This window comes from Melopsittacus undulatus, unplaced genomic scaffold, assembly GCF_012275295.1.
Source record: "Melopsittacus undulatus isolate bMelUnd1 unplaced genomic scaffold, bMelUnd1.mat.Z mat_scaffold_283_arrow_ctg1, whole genome shotgun sequence".
Classification (NCBI taxonomy): domain Eukaryota; kingdom Metazoa; phylum Chordata; class Aves; order Psittaciformes; family Psittaculidae; genus Melopsittacus; species Melopsittacus undulatus.
The window spans coordinates 60,978-84,667 of record NW_022994211.1 but is presented as its reverse complement, the minus strand read 5'-3'; the positions used below and the strand labels follow the sequence as shown (position 1 = coordinate 84,667).

The window sequence follows — 23,690 nt, the reverse complement described above, 5'->3', positions numbered from 1 at the left end:
GGCATCCCACCCTGGAGATCTGGCAGGACATTGAAACGAAGCCATAAGGAAGCACAGCTGGTCTGAGACACAAGGCAGAGGCAAGACATTGTCACTGTGCAAGGTGACACTGCTGAGCTCCCCCTGGGTGGCAGAGTTGCTTGGCTGTGTGTAAAAGGCTTTTGAACCCAAAGCAGTAGAGTGTTCCTATCAGCTCCCACCTGGATTTGATGCCCAGGATGATGCCAGGCAGGAGGGCCCCATCTCCCAGCCTCTGAGGAAGAGCAGCTCCTGACAAATCCTTTCCCTGGCCAGTGCCTAGGAACACCAGTAACTCCACCTAAGGCTGGTAACGAGGTTTCTTTTCTTACAGGACTGAGATCTTCTCAGGCAAGACGGTGACTCATGAGGACATCAAATATGAGCAGGCATGCATCCTCTACAACCTGGGTAAGGGCCTGGAGACCAGCGGTCCTCTTGGTCAGCCCCGGGCATGAGGGATGTCTCCACGCTTCATGTCGGCATTCCTTAGAGTGGCCAGGTAGCAGCATGGCTCACCTGGTTCCACCAGCAGCTGGGGATCAGCCTGATTGTGCTTCTTCCCTTCACTGGGTGCTCAGCATCAGCACTGCATGAGAGGTTGATGCTGGCTTTTGTCCAAGGTCTCCTCTCCTTTCCTCCAGCTCTAAGCATGCCCTGCCCATGTACTGCCTTGTGTTTTGGCCAGAGGTTGCAGCAAAGAGGCTGACAGCGAGCTGCAGCATCGCAAATGCCCTTTCTGGAACAGTTATGAACTCTACCAGGCTTTGTACAGCTCATCCAGCACACCATTGCCTCAAAAGCCAGTAAATGAGTGTAAAAGCACCAAATCTAATGCTTGTTCCCTCACCCTTGCTGTCATTCATGGACAGTCATGGTTCAGAGGGGGGGGGTTTGTTAGCTCCAAAGGGAACACTCAGCCCCTGGCTGCTGGAAACACTCCCACCCTTGTACTGCAGCTCAGGAGCTGACTGTGCTCTCCCAGCTCAGTACACACAGAGCAAGGAGCTTTAATTTAAACCCCAGCCCAAAGCTGTTCCCTCAAGTTAGAACAAACCTTTGTTCAACCAGGAGGGTGATAAATATTTGCTTTTCCATACTGAGGTTTGTTTCCAGCCTGGACTTTCTGTGCTGAATAGCTTGGGTGTGCAGCCTTCCACAGTTCTGCCCTGTGAGAGAGCATCCCTAGTGCTGCTTCTATGTCCCGCTGGTGCAGGGAGCTGGCTGGGTTCTGTCAGGTGTCTCTGGCCAATGTGCCACAGGTCCAGGCTTCTCTGGTACCAGACACCCCATCCCTGGAAGTAGTATAGGGTTGCTGTTGGTGTCTCTTCATCCTTCTGAGCCACCGTCCTCTTTCCACAGGTGCACTGCACTCCATGCTGGGCGCCATGGACAAGAGAGTGTCTGAGGAGGTAACGGTCCCTGGGGTCTGCCCTAAATGACTTTCCTCTCCATGTGGTTACCAGCCACCAGCCAGCAGCATCCCCAGTACTTCTCCTCTGCCACCTGGGTGGTTACAAACTTGTTGGACACCAGCTCTAGATGTCTGTTGTGACCTAGTATTGCTGTAGAGTGTTACAAAGGGACATCCCCTCCTGGCTGTGTCCCTCCATGCATGTTGTTGCTGTCTCTACTCCAGCAAAGCTCTGTGTTCTGGTTAGCTGGGCTGACCTTCCCAGCACCTTGGGCTGGGAGGGCAGAGATGTGATGCAGCTTGGGGCATGCATGACCAGGGGAAAGTGCTGACTGATTTAAAGCCCTGTGAGGCCCAGGTATTTGCTTCAGGTTTATGGCAGCTGGTTTTTGGGGGTCTCAGAGGAGGCATGAGCAGCGTGGGGAACATCTAACACTGCTGGGCTCGAGCCTATAACCCTAACCCTGCCATGAGAAAGCAGGTTGCTCTTTGTTGGGCTTGTTCAGCCTGGAGAAAAGAAGGAAAAAAGAAAGCTGGAGAGGAGCTTTTGACAAGGGCCTGTAGGGATAGGACAAGGGGGAATGGCTTTAAACTGACAGAGGGGAGATTGAGATGGGATCTGAGGAAGAAGTTCTTCCCTGTGATTGTTCTTCCCTGGCACAGGTTGCCCAGAGAAGCTGTGGCTGCCCCATCCCTGGCAGTGTTCAAGGCCAGGTTGGATGGGGCTTGGAACAACCTTGTCTGGTGGAAGGTGTCCCTGCCTGTGGGCAGGGGGTTGGAACTGGATGAGCTTTAAGATCCCTTCCAATCCAGATCATTCTGTGATTCTTCTGGCTGGCTGAGTCTCCACAAATTCCTCGCATCTGGCAGCATGTGCCTCTGTACATCAGCTGGCTTGGCGTGTGTGCAAGAGGGCTGTGCACACCTGACGTGTTCTCCCATCCTCTCAGGGCATGAAGGTTTCCTGCACCCATTTCCAGTGTGCCGCTGGGGCCTTCACCTACCTGCGGGATCACTTTCCTCACTCCTACAGTGTAGACATGAGCCACCAGATCCTCAACCTCAACATCAACCTCATGCTGGTAGGAACTGGGTTCTGCTTCCACTGGGGCACTGGTCACACTGGGACTGCTCCTTGCACACCTCAAGGGCTGTTGCCCCATGACCAGGAGATAGGTATTCCTAGCATCAGGTGCTCCCTGTGGAGTGTTTGGAGCCGGATGAGATGGGATCAAAGTGTCCCAGGAGGTATTTTATCTGCAGGATTCAGGCTGCTGTAGGCAAGAGGGGGTGCCTCCTGTAGGAGGGAAAGAGATACTGCAAGGCAGCAGGGGAGAGGGAGGGCTCTGGACTGCTCTGCTTGTCCCTGGGCTGGTTGGGCGTCCCTTGGGCTGTAGCTCAAGCAAGAGGTTGTAGCTGCTGGGTCCTGCCAGGGATCAGGCCTGGCACTGGCTTGGATACAGGAGTGCCCAACGTGTAGGGGAGAGTGAGTATTCCCCTCTTGTCTGCAACAGGGCCAGGCTCAGGAGTGTCTTCTGGAGAAGTCCATGCTGGACAACAGGAAGAGTTTCCTCGTGGCCCGGATCAGTGCCCAGGTGAGCTCTGGGGAGATCTCTGTCCGCTTTTTCCTTGGGACTTGCTGTTCCCAATACAGCCCTGTTCCCACTGCACATGGGGTTGGAAGCTCAGGGAGGGAGTCCCAGACCCTGTACAGCATCAGTGCCAGTCAAACAGCAGTGTGGGGTGCTGCCACTACCTCAGGCTGGGAGCACAGCTGCTAGCTCCTCAAAAGAGACTTTAAGATACTCCAGAGGAAGCTGATCCATCCAGAGGGACCTGGACAGGCTGGAGATAGGGCCAGTGCAAAATGCATGAAATTCTCCAAGGCCAAATGCAAGGTCCTGCACATAAGTAGGGGTAATCCCAAGGACAAGCACAAACTGGGGGAAGCTGGATTGAGAGCAGCTCTGAGGAGAAGGACATAGGGGTGTTGGATGACAAGAAGCTCACCATGCCCCAGCAGTGTGCACTCGCAGCCAGGAAACCAACCATATCCTGGGCTGCACCACCAGCAGGTTTAGATCTCCACCTCTACTCCACCCTGGTGAGATCCCCCCCTTCAGTCCAGCATCCAGCTCTGGGGCCCCAACAGAAGGGACATGGAGCTGCTAGAGGAAGTACAGAGGAAGCAACAAAGATGCTCTGAAGACTGGAGCACCTCTGCTGTGGAGACAGGCTGAGAGAGCTGGGCTTGTTCAGCCTGGAGAAGGCTCCAGGGAGAACTTAGAGCAGCTTCCACTGCCTAAAGGGGCCAACAAGAAAGCTGGAGAGGGGCTTTTGCCAAGGGCAGGTAGGGACAGGACAAGGGGGAATGGATTTAAACTGACAGAGGGGAGACTGAGATGAGATGTGAGGAAGAAGTTCTTCCCTGTGAGGGTGGTGAGGCCCTGGCACAGGTTGCCCAGAGAAGCTGTGGCTGCCCCATCCCTGGCAGTGTTCAAGGCCAAGTTGGAAGGGGCTTGAAGCAGCCTGGTCTAGTGGAAGGTGTCCCTGCCCATGGGCAGGGGGTTGGAACTGGATGAGCGTTAAGATCCTTTCCAACCCAAACCAGTCTGCGGTTCTGACCTTCTGTGTGGGATAGGTTTATTGTGGCAATGTCTTTAGTCTCTGTTTCTGACCTGAAACACACCCACAAGTTCTCCACCAACTGTTTTCCTGCACTGACTGAGTGATCTGAGACCTTGGACACAAATGCTGGTGGCAATGAATCCTTTCCCTTGCTGCTCTGAATTCCACCTGGGGTCTGTCTTTCTGAGGCTTTTCCAAACAGCTGTTCCTCTCTCTGTAGGTGGTGGATTACTACAAGGAAGCCTGCCGGGCACTGGAAAACTCGGAGACAGCCTCGCTGCTGGGAAAGATCCAGAAGGACTGGAAGAAACTGGTTCAAATGAAAATCTATTACTTTGCTGCTGTGGCCCATGTAAGTGGGGAGATCACCTGGGGGGCTGCTGGGCTGTGGAGGGACCTGCCCTTTTCTCCCACCCTGTGGGGTTTTCTTGCTTGTTTCAAAGATGTCCCTCGAGTTCTGGAGGTCTGATGCCACTGGTTGTGTTTTCTTGCAGCTGCACATGGGAAAGCAGGCTGAGGAGCAGCAGAAGTTTGGGGAAAGGGTAAGCAAGGTCGTGTCAGCCCATTCCATCCAGTGTGGGTTCTGGAGTGTGTCACCAGCAGTGTCCTGCCTCCTGCAAGCACTTGTGGGTGCTCTTTCAAGAGCCCCATTAAGCTATGGGAAGCTGCAGCTCTCAGGGACTGGTAATGGTCCACTGCAAAGCAAGGGCACCTACCTCTGTGCCAGCCCTGATTCTTGGTCTCTGTGCAGGTCATCTACTTCCAGAGCGCTCTGGATAAACTGAATGAAGCCATCAAGCTGGCAAAGGTGTGTTCCTGCTCCATGCAAGAGCAGTAATTGGGTTTTAAAGGGAGTGAGCTGGGCCCTGGCTCAGGGCAGTGGGGTGCCAGACTGGAAAGATGAGAATCTCTGTCAGTTTAAAAGCTTTCCTTCTCATTCAGTGTGTTGGCAAACCTGTGCTGGCTTCCCAGTGTTTCACTTTGCTTCCCTCTGGGACATCCAGCCAAGCCCAAGGCTCTAGTCACTGCCTACAAGGGCTTTAGCAGGGTTTGGTTTGGTTTGAACCATTTAGGAGCATGTGGGTAGCTCCAGAAGGGCTGTGGATCAGCTCTGCTGCCTCACTGGCTTCCTCACAGAGCAGAGCCCCTTGTGTCACTGCTGCAGTGCCAGGGAAACCATGGCAGGGTCTGCATGTGAAACTGGGGCACAGAGGGTTTGGGGCTGCCCCCAGGCATCTCAGTTCTTCTATGGGGCACAAGGAGAGATGGCTGGTGAGGCTGCTGCTGGGTCCTGGGCACACAGAGCTGTGGTCGGCTGCAGGGAAAGCACTCAACACTCCCTGCCCATGCCAAGTTGCTTTTATTCCTGCAGGGCCAGCCAGAAACTGTCCAGGAAGCCCTGAGATTCACCATGGATGTGATTGGTGGCAAGTGAGTCCATGCATGGGGCACCCCCAGATGTAACCTATGGGTCAGAAATGCATTCTGGCCAGAGCAGCCCGGAGAGCGTGTCCCCTGATGTGCAGAGCCAAGCACCCTGTGCTGCCAGAGACTTGGGATGTGAAGCTGCTCTTTGCTCTCCCTGAAGTTACCTCAAAAGAGCCATGGCCTGACCCCACAGGGAGTGAGCTCAGGGAGCTGGGAATGTCATCTGCTCCTCACCAATGCAGTGTCACTGCTTGTTTCCAGGTACAATTCAGCCAAAAAGGACAATGACTTCATCTACCATGAAGCTGTGCCTGCGCTAGACACTCTGCAGTCTGTGAAAGGTGAGGATGGGCAGTGTCTGCTCCTGTCTGAATCCACAAGGCTCTGGGACCCATGGGACTTTGTGCCATGCTCTCCAGAGATGTGCTGGGAATGAAGGTGTGGAGTGGGGGGATGTGACTTGGGAGTAACTGGCTCTGTGAAGGTTTCTGATGGCTGTGTTGTGTGTTCACCCCCCAGGTGCTCCCTTGGTGAAAGCCCTCCCTGTCAACCCCACGGATCCAGCTGTCACCGGCCCTGATATATTTGCCAAGCTGGTGCCCATGGCTGCCCACGAGGCCTCTTCCCTGTACAGGTGGGTCCCAGGCTGTATAGGTGGGTCACCAGCACGGCTCTGCCAGAGCAGGACAACCAGTCAGTGGAGCTGGGCATGTACATCTCCAGCACCAAGACCACCAAGGAGCCCATGATCCAGCTCCATGCCTCTGCTGTCTGAAGGGAGCTGGAGGTGACCAAACCAGCCACAGTGGGTTCCCTGGGGAAGCACTGGCATCCCAGGGGTTGTCCTCATGCCTGGCTCAGGAGCTGCCCCAGAGGGCCATATGCAGCAGGCTGAGGGGTGGTTGAGGCTCTGGCCAAGTCCCAAGGGGCTCTTGCAGTTTATGGTGGAGGTTTTCCTGGTCCCATCTCATCACTAAAGGATGTTATTTTCTCTTGTCTCAGTGAGGAGAAGGCCAAGCTCCTGCGAGATGTGATGGCCAAAATCGAAGCCAAGAACGAAGTGCTGGAGTAAGTGTGAGCTGTACCCAAAGAGGGGCTACCTGCTGGGCAGGGTATCCCAGTGATCCCATTGTTGGGTTTCTCACCCCATTGCCAAAGGGAGTGCACCCATCCCTGATCTGTAACCCTCACACTGAGCACAGTCAAATCCCAGTTTGCCCAGCTCTGGGCAAGCCCTGTCCTCCCAGTTCCAGTCCCAGTGATCACTTCCCGGATTCACCCTGCAGCTTTTCTGAGGCATTTGAGGGTGATGCAGCAGTGCTGTGCTCTTAGCTGGCTGTGGTTTGGGATGGGAGGATCTTCATGGAGGTGCTAGGAGGCTCTGCCACCACTCAGGGGCTTGTTCTCTTGCCTATAGCCAGTTCATGGACTCCATGCAATTGGACCCTGAGACTGTGGACAACCTGGACATGTACAGCCACATCCCCCCAATCCTGATGGAGAAATGCGCTGCTCTCAGTGTGCGCCCTGACACTGTCAAGAACCTCGTCCAGTCCATGCAGGGTAAGGACACAAGGACCCACAGGGGGACCAGGGACATCCGGGCTGGCCGGGGGCAGGCACCCCTCTCCATGCCTGGGCTCGGTTTGGGGAACCCTCAACCTGATGGCTGATTCTTTGCTGGTATAAATTCCTGAACCTCCAGATGTTTTTCCTGTTGAGCCCTGCTGTGGCCAAGGGGGTCAATGCTCTCTGGAGCCAGTGCAGGCAGGCCCTGAGCTCAGCACCCACACATCTAAGGCAGGGTGTCTTTGCCTTCTGTGGTTGCCCACAGCCATATTTATTCCTCAGGCTGCTACAGCAATGCCTGGCTTTAGGCTCAGAGCAGGCAGGCTCATAGCTGGTGGTGCTTCAGCCCTTACCCAGCCTCCTGTCTCTCCCCTTCAGTGCTCTCTGGGGTCTTCACCGATGTGGAGGCTTCCCTGAAGGAGATCCGAGACCTCCTCGAGGAGGACGAGGCACAGGAGCGAAAGCTGCAGGAGCTGCTTGGGAAGGTGCCACCACCCCAGGGGTCATCCCCACCACCACCATCCCCGGGGCTGGCTGAGGTCAGCAAGGAGTGCTCCAAGTACCTGGAGGTGCACGAGAAGGCCAGCTTCACCAACACCGAGCTCCACAAAGCCATGAACCTCCACATCGGCAACCTCCGCCTGCTCAGCGGGCCGCTGGAGCAGGTCCGGGCCGCGCTGCCCTCCCCTACCTTGACTGAAGGTGAGCGGAGCCTCTCACCCACACTCAGGGCTGGGGGAAGGCAGGTCCCACTTGTGCCTCTCTCTGGGCTCCCTCCTGTCCCCCTCTGCTTTTGAGCTGTGCTGGGGACTTCTCTCCCTCAAAAACACATGAAATGGGGTCCTGGTGTGGGGACAGACACAGTTCCTGTCCTGGCAGATGCCTGGCTTTACAGTTGGGTGTGCTGGACCAAGGGCAGGTTGGTTCTGTACCCCTGCAGAGTGTTTCAGGGGTGCTCCAGCACAATCACTGAGCCCTCCCTGTCCTCTAGATGACAAGCAGGTGCTGCAGAACCTGAAGCGAATCCTGGCCAAGGTGCAGGAGATGAGGGACCAGCGGATGTCCCTGGAGCAGCAGCTGCGTGAAATGATCCAGAAGGATGATATCACCACCTCGCTGGTCACCACCGACCGCTCCGAGATGAAGGTTGGTGCCAGCCACTGTGTTTGGGGAAGTCCCACCTTCCTAGAGTCACAGATTGGTTTGGGTTGGAAGGGACCTTAAAGCCCATCCAGTTCCATCCCCCTGCCACAGCAGGGACACCTTCCACTAGACCAGGTTGCTCCAAGCCCTGTCCAACCTGGCCTTGAACACTGCCAGGGATGGGGCAGCCACAGCTTCTCTGTACAACCTGTGCCAGGGCCTCACCACCCTCACAGGGAAGTTCTTCCTCTGATCCCATCTCAATCTCCCCTCTGTCAGTTTAAATCCATTCCCCCTTGTCCTGTCCCTACCTGCCCTTGTCAAAAGCCCCTCTCCAGCTTTCTTGTCAGTCCCTTTAGGCACTGGAAGCTGCTCTAAGGTGTCCCTGGAGCCTTCTCCAGGCTGTGCTGCACATCCCAGTCAGGGCTGCAGCAGCAGCTCTGCTCTGTCCCACCCCATCCGTGAAGCCTCTCGGAGCCCCCATCTCTCTTGGCAGAAACTCTTTGAGGAGCAGCTGAAGAAGTACGACCAGATCAAGGTCTACCTGGAGCAGAACCTGGCTGCCCAGGAGAATGTCCTGAAGGCCCTGACGGATGCCAATGTCAAATACGCGGCCGTGCGCAAGGCCCTGGCTGAGGTGGAGCACAAGTGAGTGGTGTGCGAGGATACAGGTGGGGGGTCTCAGTGCCGTGGTGGGGTCTTGGTGCATGGGAACAGCCTTTACCCACCCTGAGGGAGAGCTGTGGGATCATTGCCATCTCCTCTGCTCTGCCCTCATCCTGCTCCACAACTGGAGGCCTCTGGTGGCTGTTCATCCTGCACCCAGTGTCCATCCCAGTGGCATGCTGGGGTGTCCCAGGAGCAGGGACCCCCAGCATTTGCTTGGTGCTGCACTTCTGCTCATGCTCTGCCCTGCCTCCCTAGGTGGAACACCACTGTTCAGACCCTGGTGGCCTCCTATGAAGCCTATGAAGATCTGATGAAGAAATCACAGGAGGGGAAGGATTTCTACACTGACCTGGAGGGGAAAGCTGCCAAGCTGCTGGAGAAGGCCCGTGCTGCCTGCCAAGCTGCTGAGGCCAACCGGCAGCAGATCTTAGAGAAGTAGGTGGTGCCGCAGCCGTTGTCTTGACACACATAGGGCTGAAACTGGCTGTAAAGCTGGTGTTGGGGTGTGACACCTCGGGAGGTGGGGAGCACCTTTGGGTGCTGCTGGGTGAGCTGGGGCTCGAGGGGGTTACTCTGCTGCAGTGGGTGTGCTGGGAGCCTGCAGTGCTGCACTGAGCCCCACTGAGCCCCACTGCCTCTTGGCAGGGAGATGAAGAAACAGCCGCCTCCCCGGCCCACGGCCCCCAAACCCACCCTGCAGATGAAGCCTCCGGAGCTGGATGCAGGTGGACTGGATGCCATGGACCTGCCGCCACTGGGCTCTCTGGTGCTGTCGGACCTGCCCGAGGAGCTGCGCAGCCTGCCCCCCGATGTGCTAGCTGGGCACCTGGCCCAGCTCCCGCCTCCTGCGCTGGCCGCTCTCAGCCCGGCCCTGACCACCGGGCTGCGGCCCCATGGCCCCGAGCCTTTCCTACCAGGGGCCAGGCTTGCCAGTGCCCCACTGCAGCCCCTCGCCCGCTTCTCTGGGTCCCCAGCCCTCCCAGGACACTATCGCTTGGCAGCAGCCCCTGCTTCGGCACCAGGCCCCTTTCCCCCTGGCACAGGGGCCCCGGTGCAGCTCATGCAGCCCACTGCCCCGCAGGCAGCTGGGCTCCCCCCTGGCCCCAGCTCAGCCCCATCTGCAGCCCCCCAGCTCTTCCCAGCAGCCCCACTGATGCGAGCCCCAGTGCAGCCTGGCTACGTGGGGCCCCACATGCTTCCCCCACGCTCATCCCCACAGCATGGATCCCTGCCCGGGTCTGCTCCTGCTCCCACAGCATCCTATAGCCTGGGCCAACCTGGGGGGCCCGTGCCTGGGCCACCCACAGTGGGGCCAGCCCCTATGGGTGCTCCGCCACCGGTGGGTGGCCCTGAGCTGACCCCAGGTCCCCGGCCAGCCACCACCACTGTGGACAGCATCCAGGCACCCATCTCCAGCTGCCCCCCTGTCCCACGGCTTCCCAGCCAGGGCCAGGCCGTACCCCCAGGCCCCTTTCTGGCTCCAGGGGCTCCCCCTTCCTCCTACCCCTATGCCCAGGGAGGGCCACAGCCCTTCAGGCAGCCGGCACAGCACCCATTCCCCCCTGTGCAGCACCCTCACACCTTTGCCCCCACTGCACAGCTCCAGCCCAGTGTGGAGATGCCAGCTCGGGCCCAGGGCCCGCAGCAGTTTCCCCCAGCCCCTTTTCTGCCCCCTGGGAGAGCCACGGTACCATTGTCCTTCCAGCCGCACCCCCGGCCCACGCTGCCCCCCCAGGCCCCGTTTGCCCAGCAGCCCTTTACCAGCCCCGGGGGGCCCCCACTGGCCCCCCAGCTTTATCCACTCCCGGGGCAGGACACACTGCAGGCTGGAGCCCAGCACTTCCCCAGGGCCCCCAGCCAGAGCTGCCCCCCCAGGCAGCCCCTGCCCACTGCAATGGGGGGGCTGCAGCCGGTGCCCCCTGGCTCCCCAGGGCTGCCCTTCTGCCCCAGCCCTGCCCCCCCCAGCAGCCAGATGCCCCCTGGGACCATGGCCCTGGGCCCCCCTGCACCCAACCCCCCTGGCCAGGCTGCCCCCCACCATGTCACTCCCTCTCCCAGCCCCGGCCTCAGCCAGGGCCCAGGTGCTGTGGTGGTCCAGGGCACCCTGGTCCCCTCCCCAGCCCCTTCCCCACAGCCAGCCTTGGCCATGCAGCCCCCAGCACTGGTGCCACAGAGACCCCCACCTGCACTAACACCAGGGGGACCCGTGCTCCCCCAGGGCCCTGGCGAGGCCCCATTCCAGCGGCAGAGCTCCTCCACTGATGACCTCCTGTCCTCCAGCCCCGAGAGCCAGCATGGTGGCTCCAAGGCAGCCGTGGGGCAGCCTCTGCTGCAGCCCACCAAGGCAGATGCCAAGGAGGGGCAGAAGCCCAAAGCAGTGCAGCTGATTGAGAACGATCCCTATGAGAAACCGGAGCGAGTGCTGCGGCTGCTGGCGGAGCTGGACCGCTTCCGTGGGCTGGTGGAGCGCCTGGAGCAGCCAGGGCCCGGCGGCAGCACCGAGCTGGACACTGTGTGGAAGGAGCTGCAGGATGCGCAGGAACGCGATGCCCGGCAGCTCTCCATCGCCATTGCCCGCTGCTACTCCATGAAGAACCGGCACCAGGACATCATGCCCTATGACAGGAACCGTGTTGTCCTGCGCTCAGGCAAGGACGACTACATCAACGCCAGCCGGGTGGAGGACCTCTCACCGTACTGCCCCACGGTCATCGCCACCCAGGCCCCACTGCTGGGCACTGCCGCAGACTTCTGGCTGATGATCTACGAGCAGAAGGTCTCCGTTGTCGTCATGCTGGTGTCAGAGCAGGAGCTGGACAAGGTACACGTTTCCCTTAGAGGCAGTCAGGGCCACTGTTGACCTCCTGTCACCATGTGGCAGCTCCAGGGTCCCGCAAGTGACAGGAAGGGACAAGAGGGTCCCCTGGGGAAGTGGCTGCACCAGTTGGGGCATGATGGTGCTGCCACTGCCCGCTCCTGAGGCCACCCCATTCCCTCCCGGCAGCAGAAGGTGCTGCGGTACTTCCCCACCGAGCGGGGCCAGCCCATGGTGCAGGGACCCATCACCCTCGTCCTCACCAGCCTCAAGGTCGCCCCTACCCATGTGGAGAGGATGATGACGCTGCAGTATCGTGACCAGAGCCTCAAGCGCACCGTGGTCCACCTCCAGTTCACCTCCTGGCCTGAGCTGTATGGCACTGGAGGGGAAGGGTCCTGCTGTGGGTGGGGGAGTCCCATGGGACCCTTGATTTGCTCCTCAGGATGGCACTGAGCCCTCCTGGGCAGGTGGGGGGTGAGAGCAGTAAGTGTGTGTGTGTCCCCAGGGGCCTGCCTGACAGCAAGGGGAGCCTCCTGCGCTTCATCCAGGAGGTGCATGGCCACTACCTGCACCAGCGCCCGCTCCACACCCCTGTCGTTGTGCACTGCAGGTGAGCAGGGCTTGGGGTGCTCCTGTGGGGGCTGTGGGGGTGTCCCCTTCGTGGGTCTGTCACAGCCGGGGGTGTCTGTGTCTCTGCAGCTCCGGGGTTGGCCGTACGGGGGCCTTCTGCCTGCTCTACGCGGCCATGCAGGAGGTGGAGGCAGGAAATGGCATCCCCGACCTGGCCCTGATCATCAAGAGGATGCGGCAGCAGCGCAAGCACATGCTCCAGGAGAAGGTAGTGGGGCCGTGGGGTGGGGGCTGTGGGCCCTGCCTTACCCTGCCTTACCCTGCCCTCCTCATCCTCCCCTGCAGCTGCACCTCAAGTTCTGCTACGAGGCCGTCCTGCTGCACGCTGAGCAGGTGCTGCTCCGTCACGGTGTGGGTGCTCCTGCTGTCCCCAAGGCCACCAACAACACCTCCCCCAAGGTGGGTGCAGTGGGAATGGGGTGCTGGGGGGGGGCCTGGAGTGAGCTCTGCTGCTCCCACACTCACAGAGCCTCCCCCTGCCCCAGCTCTACTTCCCCCAGGACTCCCAGGACCTGGTGCTGGGGGGAGATGTGCCCATCAGCTCCATCCAGGCCACCATTGCCAAGCTCAGCGTACGGCCAGGGGGGACCAGCACTGAGGCTGGGGGGGGCTGGGGGCCAGAGGCAACCCCCCCAGCTGATGCTGCGGACACAGAGGCACTGACAGTGCTTCCTGATGGGGCGATGGACGGTGTTGGTGCCCCTGAGCCCTGCCCGCCACAGCCACCCCCCCATGAGCCACCCGGCACCCCCGAGAGCAGCAACCACACAGCAGAGCCCCCCGGGGGGGTGGCAGTGCCTGTGGTGCCTCCCCCTGCCCCTGCTCCCCCCTCCTCATCCTCGCTGGAGCTGCTGGCCTCCCTCACGCCCGAGGCCTTCACCCTGGACGCCTCCCTCAAGGGCAAGCAGCGGATGAACAAGCAGAACTTCCTGCAGGCACAGCCGGGTGAGGGCCTGCGGGCACCCCGGCCAAGTGATGACCCCCTCAGTATGCTCGACCCTCTCTGGACCCTCAACAAGGCCTGAGGGGGTGGCAGGGTCCCAGACCCCAATACCCCCCTTATTGGGACCCCACTTTGGGACAGGCTCCAAGGGGGGTGTGTGTGGGGTCCTGCCCTGTGCCCCCCCAGCCCCTTAGCTCTGTACAGATGTAACTGGCGCTCGCCCCCTTGTTTGACTTCAATTCAGACTGACTTTTTCAGCTCTTTGCTACTAAAATAAAGCGAGTTTGATTGGCAGGTGCTGCCGGCGCAGGGAGGAGGGTGCAGCCACGCTCAGGTTAGTTCCGTTTACTGGAGGTGTCCTCGTACACGTTACAAAACATGATCCGGTACAAAAAGCATCCCCTGTACAGCACAAAGCGTACAGCCGGGCTAAGGCCACCCGCGGCTGAGGCAGAGGGCTCCCCGGGGACCCCCCGGCCCTGCTCCCCCCGGGGCCCGTGGCGCTGCCTCTACAATCACCAGGGTTCGGTTAACGATTGACACAAGGGCTGAGAGCGGTGGGGAAGGGTCCGGCCCTGGCTCTGCTGGTGGGGCAGCAGCCAGGCCCCTGGGGTGCAGCTGTGGGGGGAGCAGAGCTCACGGCCTGCAGTGATGGAGGAGCATAGGGGTCCCCCACGGCTCTGCCAGCCTGCCCGGCTCCCCCAGGCCTGCAGGCAGGATGGGGGCAAGGACTGCCTGCCCGCTCCCAACCTGAGAAAAGCCTCCTCTGGCCCCGCAGTGGGAGGAGGAGGAGGAAGGTGCTATTGCTGCAAACTGGGTGAAGGAAGGAGAAGCCAGGAAGGGCAGCCAGGAGGGCTGAGCGGGGCCCAAGGGGCTGGGTGCAGCAAGGGCCGGCACTCTCCTGCCGTAATAAATAAATATATACAGCATATAAATAAATAGGGCAGGGGCAGGCTGGGGCCTCTAAGGCACGTGGAGGCCGAGCCAAGTGCCCAGGCGAGGTCAGACCCAGGACCTGCTGCTGCTGGGCTTGGTGCTGGGACTCACTCCTAGCCCAGGATGTTCTCTGTGTGGGGCGGGGAACACTGCCCTGCTCCTGCCCCACTGCATGAAGGGCTGGGAACAGCTGGACCCTGCTGTGATGGAGCTGGACCCAGCTCAGCACAGCTCCCACAAAGCAACAGGTACTGAGGCTCCTCAACATGTGCCACTGTTGCTTGGTCTCCCCAACCAGTGGAGCCACCCCCCTACTCCTCATCCCCATTCTGAGCAGGGTGCCAGAGCATCCCCAAGCCCCTCTTGGCCTCAGGACTGTTGCGCATCTGCAGAGCCCACATGGAAGATGCTGGAGCGGGGCAAAGAGGCCCTGCAGGCCATTCTGTGGGTGACAGAGCAGTTTACAGGGTGAGATGGCAACAGGGGCAGGGGCAGCATGATGGAGCTGGTGTCCCTGTCCCTTTAGCTGCACACCTCTCCCCTCCAGCCAGGCTTCGGCCCATCCTCCTCAGTCCAGTTTCTCCAGTACTGAGGGCACATAGACCAGGCTGAGCTCACTCCCAAAGTTGCAGACGATGGCAGCATTCTCCAGCACCAGGATCTGCCGTGCCGGCTGCGACTCGTTGCTCTTCCCCAGGTAGACGGTCTGGAGCAGGTCACCATAGCCGATGTCCCAGAAGGAAACGCAGCCCTGGCCACCCGTCACCAGCAGGTTGTCAGAGATGACGCCCAGGCTGGCACCACAGCCCATCTCCTGCATGGAATGAGAGCACATCAGTGCACTGAGCCCACTGCAGGTACCCAACAGAACAGGAATTCCCCTGCAAGGGCAGGCAGCAGTCTGTGGCCAGCCTATGCCACCGCTGGGAAGAGGCTGTGGAGCCACCAGGGGTTCTGGCTACAGGGTGTCCATGCAAGTGCAGGAGCACCCTTAACCTTTCCCTGGCCACCAACCTGCTGGATTGAATAGAGCTTGATTCCCGAGCTGCGGTCCCAGATGCTGATGACATCGTCCAAGCCGCTGCTGATGACGCAGGACGTTGTGCAGGTGAGGGACGTGACGTCCCCTCGGTGGGCATACATGTGGCTGACCTTGCTCCCTGTCAGCACATCCCACAGGCAGATGGCACCATCCTGGCCACCGCTTGCCAGCACCATCGTCTACAAGGAGACAGGAGAGCAGGGCAGGAAGATCAGAAGAAGACAGTGACCTCTGCAGCACAGCCCAGGGCTTTGCTGTGCCACAGACACAGGAAGGGGCTGAGCACCCAGGCCAGTTCTGTAGAGAACCACTTGCTAAGCACCAGCATGGGTACAGTGGAAACAGGGCTTTCCTGCTCCAAACAGGGCAGGGAGGCAAAACCATGACCAGGGAACAGGTGAGCTGTGTGGGAATCAAAGAATCCCAGAATGGTTTGGTTGGAGAGACCTTAAAGCTCATCCAGTTCCAACCCCCTGCCACAGACAGGGACACCTTCCACTAGACCAGGTTGCTCCAAGCCCCATCCAACCTGGCCTTGAACACTGCCAGGGATGGGGCAGCCACAGCTTCTCTGGGCAACCTGTGCCAGGGCCTCACCACCCTCACAGGGAAGAACTTCTTCCTCAGATCCCATCCCAATCTCCCCTCTGTCAGTTTAAAGCCATTCCCCCTTGTCCTGTTCTTGGCTGCCCTTGTCAAAATCCCCTCTCCAGCTTTCTTGTAGTCCCTTTAGGCAGTGGAAGCTGCTCTAAGGCCTCCCTGGAGCCTTCTCCAGGCTTGTAAGTCACAAGGTGAGCACGCAGTCACAGTGGTCAGCAATGCCTCTGCATCCTTGGAGAAGCACACATCAGCTTCCCCAGATGCAAACCAGGAGAGGGGTTCCTCTGGCTGAAGTGGTGGCTCAGCAGCCAGATGTAAAGGCTGTTCTGCACCTTACCTGGTCGATGTACACGGCTGTGATGGCTCCTGAGTGACCCTGCAGTGTGAACAAACAGCAGGAGTCCTCCAGCCGGAACACCTGCAGGGTGGAGGAGGCAGAGGTAAGTGTCCATTGGGCAGCCATGTCCTAGAGCCACACTGCTAATGAGGCAGCTGATCCCACTTTACCCTCCTTACTATTCTATTCTATGATTCTACTGCTGTCCCCCTCTCTGAGCAGAGCTGGAGCCTGTCAGCAATTCGGGACAGTGAGGAAGGGGAAGGGAGCAATGGGGCAATGCCTGTTGGGAAGTGACATGCATGCCTGAAGGGGACAGCTGCTGCTGGAAGGGATGAGAAGACGGGGTACCCCAGAACCCAGACCTGACTACTCCTGAAGTCATCCAGCCCTAAGGCAAGAGAATCTCTTGCTCTGCTTGGGCAGACAGCTCACACAGGGCTCTGTCTTTCCACCCTTTGAGGGTATCCAGGCAGACGGATACAACACGGGAGCTTCAGGAATGCACTAGATTAGATTGGGCTCCAACCGCCCCACCCCAGCTGCTCACCTACCTCTTGCACATACACATCAGCTCCGGCCCCTGCCCACACAGAAGAGCTCATGTCCCACAGTGGCAACGGGATAGAAAAGCACGCGCACCCCTCTGGTTACAGGGCAGAGCCTTACCCTCAGAGTGTGGTCCTGGCTCCCAGTGACCAGCCGCCCTGCTGCAGCCTTCAGCGCCGTGATTGGCTTCTGGTGGGCACAGGAGACAGTGTGGGTGAGCTGACACAGGATGATGTCACTGCTGCTGAACACCGGCGAGGACGGGATGCTGCTCCTGCTTGGGGCACCTGTGGTGAGACACGTGGGAAGTCCTCACTCCAGCAGGTGCAGCCTTATGCTCCAGGAGTAAGAGCACCCAGCTGGACACAGCTGGTCTACTGGAAGGTGCCCATACCCACGGCACAGGCTTGGAACTGGAGGAGCTTTGAGGTCCCTTCCAACCCACACTATTCCAGGATTCTATTCTATGATTTTACTACTGGAATTTAAACCTGGTTCTCCTTCAAGGAGCCGCACACTCAATGCTCTGGCTGGCACCAACAGAAGCTACAGCTGCCCAGTGCTCAGGGAAAACTGAAGTGGGGGTCTCCAACAGGGTCTTCAGCAGCAGAACTCGGCTTTGAAGAGTAGCAGCCCCTACACTATCAGTCTCTGCAAGACTGAGGTCCCTGAAGCCCAAGAGCTCTGCAATTCCCTGGTCATAGGCAGAACACAGAGCTGGGCACAAGGCTCTCCACACTCCATAGGGAAAAGTAATTTCCACAGGCAGTCCTTTCCTGCAGAACCTGCTCTACTTCCACATCTACAGCTTGCAGAACCCAGGACATCCCTCCAGGAATGCAGCCATTCTCCCAGGGTTTCTCTTCCCTCCAGGTGCCTCCAGAACCAAAGCAGCCACTACACTGCAAACCGGTTACATCAAGTTTTGTGTGTGGTGCTTTTGTGTGTGGGGCTGCATAGTGTACAAGATGTGGGAGGTGAAGGCAATAGGGCAAATACACCTTGCTGAAGGAGAGGTGAGGAATGGGGAAGAGGTATGGGTCAGAGCTGACCCTGGAACGCATGTCTCAACCTCCAGAGCTGTGCACTAGAGAAAACCCACACTTGAGGCATCCTCCCTAAATAGGGAACTCCCAAAGTATCCCTGCACTCTTCACAGCATCTGGCTCAGCATCCTGCAGCAGCAGGGGGTGTTTTGGAGCATGGTGTTATTATGAAAGCTGAAGTTGGTGTGAGGTGAGAAAGAGTCAGGTACTGGGAAGCAAGGGGAGAAGAGGAGGACTGGAGAGCTCACATGTGCACAGCACGCTCGGGCACTCGCTTACCTCGGAACTGGAGGTGGTTCAAGGATGTGTGTGTGTCTAGCGAGAAGAAATCTAAAGAGCCGTTCAACCGGGCAGCGACGATCCTGAGGGAGAAACACAGGCACGTGAGGAGAGACCCTTCCCTGCTCCGACAGTGAAAGGAGCCTGGAGACTGCACCAAGGCAGAACACCAACCATGCAGACTTCCCCCGTGAGGATTGGAGGCAACCTGGAGGCTTGGAGCAACCTGGTCTAGGGGAAGGTGTCCCTGCTCATGGCAGGAACTGGATAAGCTTTAAGGTCCCTTCCAACCCAAACCAGTCTGGGATTCTATGACTTCCCAGCTGAGCCTCTGCCAGCTGGAGCTGTTGGACCTCTTGTGCCAGGAGGCTCAGAGCCAGGGTCCTCCCTTACACCATGCACTCTCCTCTTGCAGGAGATGACTGAGCACACCACAATTACCTGTTGTTCAGGAAGACGAGCGCTGTGATGCCAGATTGACCTTCATCATTACTGCTGCGGAGGGTGCCCTCGATAGCATCCCAGACCTGGAAAGAGAAGGGGTTACTGCTGTGATCCTGGCCAGGAGAGCACTGTATATCAGGGAGGTGTGATCCACGTAACAGCCACATACATCCCCCCAGCTCCCTTAACTGCCTGATTTTAATGAAGGAGCCTGCACCCAGCTCCCTCTTGGCACTTGTAATTACAACACGGGGCTGCCACAACAGGAGGGATGTATGATCACACCATCCTCTTCTTCATTCCGGTGCTAATTCCACTGAATTGTAATTAATACTTCAAAACCTGCAGACCTTTCTTACCGGGGTCACCACAAATGCTACTAAACACATGCCCTGTGGCAGCATGGGCTCCGGCTGCATGCCCCCTCATCCCTATCTCCACAACACCCCTCCCTGCTCCTGCTGAATCCCACATCTGCCCTGTTCTGAGCATGAAGCAATCTTGTGATGTGGGCGGGAGACAAGATTTGGCAGCAAAATTCAGTCAGTTTTGAGGGGGCTGCTCAGGAGAAGGTATCTGAGCTCAAAAGGACAAAGAAACACAATAGAGTGACCGGTCTGTGTCTGTTCCCTGGTGGGAAGGACTAGAGCCAGGTTGGAAATCATTGACAGATTTGTGTCAAAATGTATTTGTTTAAAACACCCCAAAACTCTGTATTTACTCTGAGGGAAAAATTCTAACCTGATTGCCAAAAATGAAGTGAAGATCAAGCTAATTTTGGAAGTTTCTCACTTTGAATGATTTGAATTTCTGATCAAAATTTGCTTTCAAGACCTGTATAATTCCTACAGAATTCCTGCTCATTTTACTTTATATCATGACTGACCAGCCACATCACTTACAGACATGGCAAGCTTTAGAGCTCTCTAGAGCACCAGTGCTGCAGCAAGCCTTGCTCCTCACCTCCAGCTTCCCGTTACTCCGGCCGGCCACAATCAGATTCCCTTGCAGGTCCAGGCTCCAGACAGAGCTCTCCAAGTCTCCTCCCCAGGAAGGAAGAGGTGAGGCTTTGTCGAATCCCGTAAAAGACTCATCCCCCAGGCTCCTCCTGCGGGCACTGCAGCCTCCCTCCTCGCTCCCGCAGCCCAGGGAGCGGGCTCTGCTGCTCCCCGTGCAGAATCCAGCCTGTCCGTGCGGGGCTGAGAGGCCCGTGAAGCCCATGGAATTGGAGGAGCTGTGCTCTTCATATGCTTTACCCACCAGGCTGCTGAAGTCGTACCCGGTCTCCTTCTGGCGACTGCCCACCGAGCGGAGCCGCGTCTCGGACTCGGCCACCTTCACTTGCTCGGAGAAGTTGGTGTCGATGAGAGACGTGAGGTCTGGCTGGTCACAGAAGAGCGGTGGCTGCGGCGGGCTGAGAATCCTTTTGAGCTGGTGGCTGTTCTCAAAAGAGTCTTCCAGACCATTCTTGCCATCAGGACTGTGATCCCAGCTTTCCTGGTAGTCAAAGATGCCGCTGCTGTCTCGTCGCAACCTAAAACACAGTATTAAGCATCCAGCCCTCCTGCCTCTGCTGCTGGAGAGGGCTGGTTTCTCACACAGGGTTTGCATCAGCTGCTGAGCAGCGTGACCCCACTCACCTTGGTTTGGGAATAACAGTGAGGCAGTCACCAGTCTGAGCATCCCACACACGGATCTGGCCCACCAGGCAGCAGCTGACGAGCAACATCCCATCACTAGCCAGACATTCGATGTCCTGGGAAGGAAGAGCAAGCACATTTCACCACTGAGCCCTCTGGATCCTGACAACCACCTTCCATGCAGCTGAGGAATTATACAGATGATAAATTATGTCTAAACTCCATGGCTGGCTAAGAAACATAAGGATACACTGAGAACACAAGTAGATCTTCGCCCTGCGTTGAGATGTGCTCTAGACTACTGTAAATCAAAGATTCTGTCTGTCTCCCCTTTCCGTGACAAAGTACAGCCCAAAGAGACAGGAGAATCAGGAAAGAGGTGCAGCTTCTCTGGAAAACACCATACAGCATTTCAAACTCTATCTGACCAGGTGTCTGAATTCCTTGTTTCATCTCTGAGTAGAAAGAAACATCCTTCCCCTCAAGAGAACAGAGTGAACTGAGCATCCTGCTGGGTGCCAGCCTCCGCTGCTGTGTTGCACTAAGCCTGCAAAGTTGCTGTGTCCTTTGTGGGCTCTGTTGTTTAAATAACCCAAGAAAAGAGAAGACGCGTGGCACAAGTCAGTAAAATGCCTTTCTTGTGAGGATCACTCCCGTTCTTACATGGACCTACCATGAGGTGACCTCTGAGCACCAAGGGGACAATCTCTGTCTCGGGCGGGGAGTAGCCGTAATCGTCACAGGGCAGGTCCCCTCTCTTCCTCCGGCTGTGCGAGATCCCGTTCTGCCCGTAGTTCTTGGGGCAGAACACCTTGTACAGGCAGAAGAGCAGGAGCACCAGGATAATGCCCGAGGCCAGACCCAGAGCAGCCACCCTGGTGGGAGAGACAAAGGGACGCAGGGACAAAGAGAAGGTGAGAGAAAAGATCCAATTACTAATCCACAGAGAGACTCTGAAAAATACCATGAAAGTATCACACATGCTCCTGGTCCACAGTGATTTGTGGAAAATGAAAGAGTTTTTTTAATGGCAAAATGACCATGTCCACAAGATTTCAGATTTCTCAAGAAGAAAAGTACACAGCAATAAGACTTTAAGAAGATGGGATCAGGGTAATACCCAGCCAGATCGCCAATTTGGACAGCAAGCTGTGAGTCTGTCCTCTCAGTAGGAAAGGAAGGTCCTTGGGCTGGCGTGGAGTTCTACAGGGCCAAGTGCAAGGTCCTGCACATGGGTCAGGGCAATCCCAAGCACAGACACAGACTGGGGGAGATTGGACAGAGAGCAGCCCTGAGGAGAAGGACTTGGGGGTGTTGGTCCATGAGAAGCTCCCCATGACCCAGCAGTGTGCACTTCCAGCCCAGAAACCAACCGTGCCCTGGGCTGCATCACCAGCAGCGTGACCAGCAGAGCAAGGGAGGGGATTCTCCCCCTCTCCTCTGCTCTGGTGTCCCCCTGCAGTCCTGCATCCAGCTCCGGAGTAACAACATAAGAAGGACTTCTGACAAGGGCAGGCAGGGAGAGGACAAGGGTGAATGGATTTAAACTGACAGAGGGGAGACTGAGATGAGATCTGAGGAAGAAGTTCTTCCCTGTGAGGGTGGTGAGGCCCTGGCACAGGTTGCCCAGAGAAGCTGTGGCTGCCCCATTCCTGGCAGTGTTCAAGGCCAGGTTGGATGGGGCTTGGAGCAACCTGGTCTAGTGGAAGGTGTCCCTGTCTGTGACAGGAGGTTGGAACTGGATGGGCTTTAAAGGCCCTTCCAACCTGGGCTTCTAGGATTCTATGACTTACTTGTAAAGAGTGACATCCTGGTGCCCTTGCAGCTTGGATGAGGCTTGGTCAGGCTGAGTTTGGGCATCCAGCTTTCCGCTGCTTGAAGACAAGAAGGGGTGGTAGCGGTTTGCCTCCTGGGGATGCCGCACTTCTAAGGCCTCTTGTGGGTTCAGATACAGCGTGACAGGGATTGCTGGAAGGATGCTGATGTACCTGAAGGAACAGAAAGATGAGAACAGCTTAGGAACAACAAACACAAAACCCCCACAAATATCCTAATAGATAACACAGATCATTCCCTCGCCAGCAGCCAAGGTCTCAGCATGCACTTTCAGAGCAGTGGCTTTAGGTATTCTAAACTAAAGACCTCCTTTGACATCTTTTTCTCTGAAGATATTTCCTAGGTCCTAACCCTTAACTCCATGGGAGAGGCTAAGAGCCACCAGGAGAACGAACTACTGATGAGATCAAATGTACACAGATTGAAGTAGGGATATAGCATCTGGTCCAGTTTCCTGTAGGTCAGAAGATCTCACCATGAAGTTTCCTCAGCTCAGATGTCTCTGTTCCTCACATGCATCACCCCCATCATTCACAGATGAGTACCTATTGTTTTACAAAATTCTAACCATCACCTCCAGGGTAAAGGAAGACTGAACTGCTACCAACTCATCTTATCTTCAATACACCCAAGGGCACAGAGAGAAACATAACACTTATTCTCAGACAGACAGCCCTGGAGAGTTTGGTACCTCTGAACCACACGAGGGCCTTTACACTTCTGGAGTGAGTCACATGGAACACAAATTATCTAGCTCGGAAGGATAAAGAACAGATGAAAGAAAAACGCTTCGGGTCAAGTCCACAACTGCAAGTGCTGCGGCGCTCGATGCCAGCCCACTTGCCTTTTGGCCAGAGTGATGTTGTAGTAGCTGAACAGGGATGGCCAGTGTCTGAAGGAAAGTTTCCTCCAAATCTCTTCATCCTCTGCTCCCCAGGTAACCTCTGCTTCAGCTCCAAGCTCCGTCTGTCCATTCCCTTTGCCCTCTGGTCCTTGGGCCCAAGTGTGCTGGTTTGTCTCCAGCCCTGACTTCTGCTCACGCTGCTGTGTCTGGTTTTCCAACAGCTGTATTGGGTCCGATGGGAAGACTGAGAGATCAATCTTGGGGTCCCCAGCAGGTAGGACCCCTCCAGGAACAGGCATTGGAGGCAGACCTGCCTCACCCAAAGGACTTTGTTCGGTGACCTGTGACGTGAGGTAGGTGCGTAGACCAGCAGGATCCGTGTAAACCAGGATTCCAATCCAGATCACCGTCCCAGCCTACAGACGATGAGCAGAGACAAGCCCATTAGTTCATGGCCCTCACGCTCCACCTCCAGGCACCTCACCAGTTCTCTGAGCTGATCAACAGCTGATTCCAGCCCAGGGTACACCCTGAACTTAAGAGTCTTACTCTCAGCAGACTCTTCCCCTCTAAGAGGATCAGTGATGGTACAAGGGGTAATGGGTTTAAACTTAAACAGGGGAAGTTCAGGTTAGATATAAAGAAGTTCTTTACTGTGAGGGTGGTAAGGCACTGGAATGGGTTGCCTAGGGAAGCAGTTAAATGTTCCATCCCTAGCAATGGTCAAGGCCAGACTGGACAGAGCCTTGGGCGACATCATCTAGTCCAAGGTATCCCTGCCCATGGCAGGGGGTTGGAACTGGATGAGCTTTAGGTCCTTTCCAACCCAAACCACTCTACGATTCTGTGACTGGGAGAGGTTGCACAGCACACACAA

At 57.2% G+C, this 23,690-nt stretch overlaps 2 protein-coding genes across 3 annotated transcripts in view; one reads left to right on the top strand and one right to left on the bottom strand.

Annotated features, from left to right (window-relative positions):
* Positions 1 to 357: 357 nt before the first annotated feature.
* On the top strand, positions 358 to 13,569 carry LOC117438422 (tyrosine-protein phosphatase non-receptor type 23-like). Its single transcript, XM_034073946.1, has 22 exons — positions 358 to 429; positions 1,381 to 1,430; positions 2,383 to 2,514; positions 2,947 to 3,027; positions 4,281 to 4,412; positions 4,555 to 4,602; positions 4,812 to 4,868; positions 5,433 to 5,491; positions 5,750 to 5,829; positions 6,008 to 6,122; positions 6,491 to 6,556; positions 6,906 to 7,051; positions 7,436 to 7,759; positions 8,049 to 8,203; positions 8,697 to 8,848; positions 9,125 to 9,304; positions 9,515 to 11,690; positions 11,874 to 12,058; positions 12,193 to 12,297; positions 12,387 to 12,525; positions 12,603 to 12,716; positions 12,803 to 13,569. The coding sequence occupies exons 2-22, from the start codon at positions 1,395 to 1,397 to the stop codon at positions 13,340 to 13,342; spliced, it is 5,022 nt and encodes a 1,673-aa protein (XP_033929837.1). The 5' UTR covers positions 358 to 429; positions 1,381 to 1,394; the 3' UTR covers positions 13,343 to 13,569.
* Positions 13,570 to 13,590: 21 nt separating this feature from the next.
* LOC117438421 (sterol regulatory element-binding protein cleavage-activating protein-like) overlaps positions 13,591 to 23,690 on the bottom strand; it is a 62,571-nt gene continuing 52,471 nt past the window's right edge. Inside the window, exons 13-23 of one of the 2 annotated variants that reach the window (XM_034073945.1) lie at positions 22,814 to 23,229; positions 21,927 to 22,121; positions 20,807 to 21,008; positions 20,134 to 20,249; positions 19,457 to 20,027; positions 18,491 to 18,576; positions 18,050 to 18,132; positions 16,845 to 17,011; positions 16,176 to 16,256; positions 15,211 to 15,417; positions 13,591 to 15,010 (exon numbers count right to left, since the gene is read on the bottom strand). In XM_034073945.1, the coding sequence (XP_033929836.1) occupies positions 14,765 to 15,010; positions 15,211 to 15,417; positions 16,176 to 16,256; positions 16,845 to 17,011; positions 18,050 to 18,132; positions 18,491 to 18,576; positions 19,457 to 20,027; positions 20,134 to 20,249; positions 20,807 to 21,008; positions 21,927 to 22,121; positions 22,814 to 23,229 (2,370 nt within the window). In that variant the 3' untranslated portion in view covers positions 13,591 to 14,764. The remainder of the gene's footprint in view (positions 15,011 to 15,210; positions 15,418 to 16,175; positions 16,257 to 16,844; positions 17,012 to 18,049; positions 18,133 to 18,490; positions 18,577 to 19,456; positions 20,028 to 20,133; positions 20,250 to 20,806; positions 21,009 to 21,926; positions 22,122 to 22,813; positions 23,230 to 23,690) is intronic. The other variant, XM_034073944.1, reaches the window with a different exon arrangement.

Coding starts and splice junctions, on each gene's coding strand:
- LOC117438422 (XM_034073946.1), top strand. CDS start 1,395: ATGCTGGGCGCCATGGACAAGAGAGTGTCTGAGGAG. Junction 12,298..12,386: donor CCTGTCGTTGTGCACTGCAG/GTGAGCAGGGCT, acceptor GTGTCTCTGCAG/CTCCGGGGTTGGCCGTACGG. Junction 12,717..12,802: donor CCAACAACACCTCCCCCAAG/GTGGGTGCAGTG, acceptor CCCCTGCCCCAG/CTCTACTTCCCCCAGGACTC.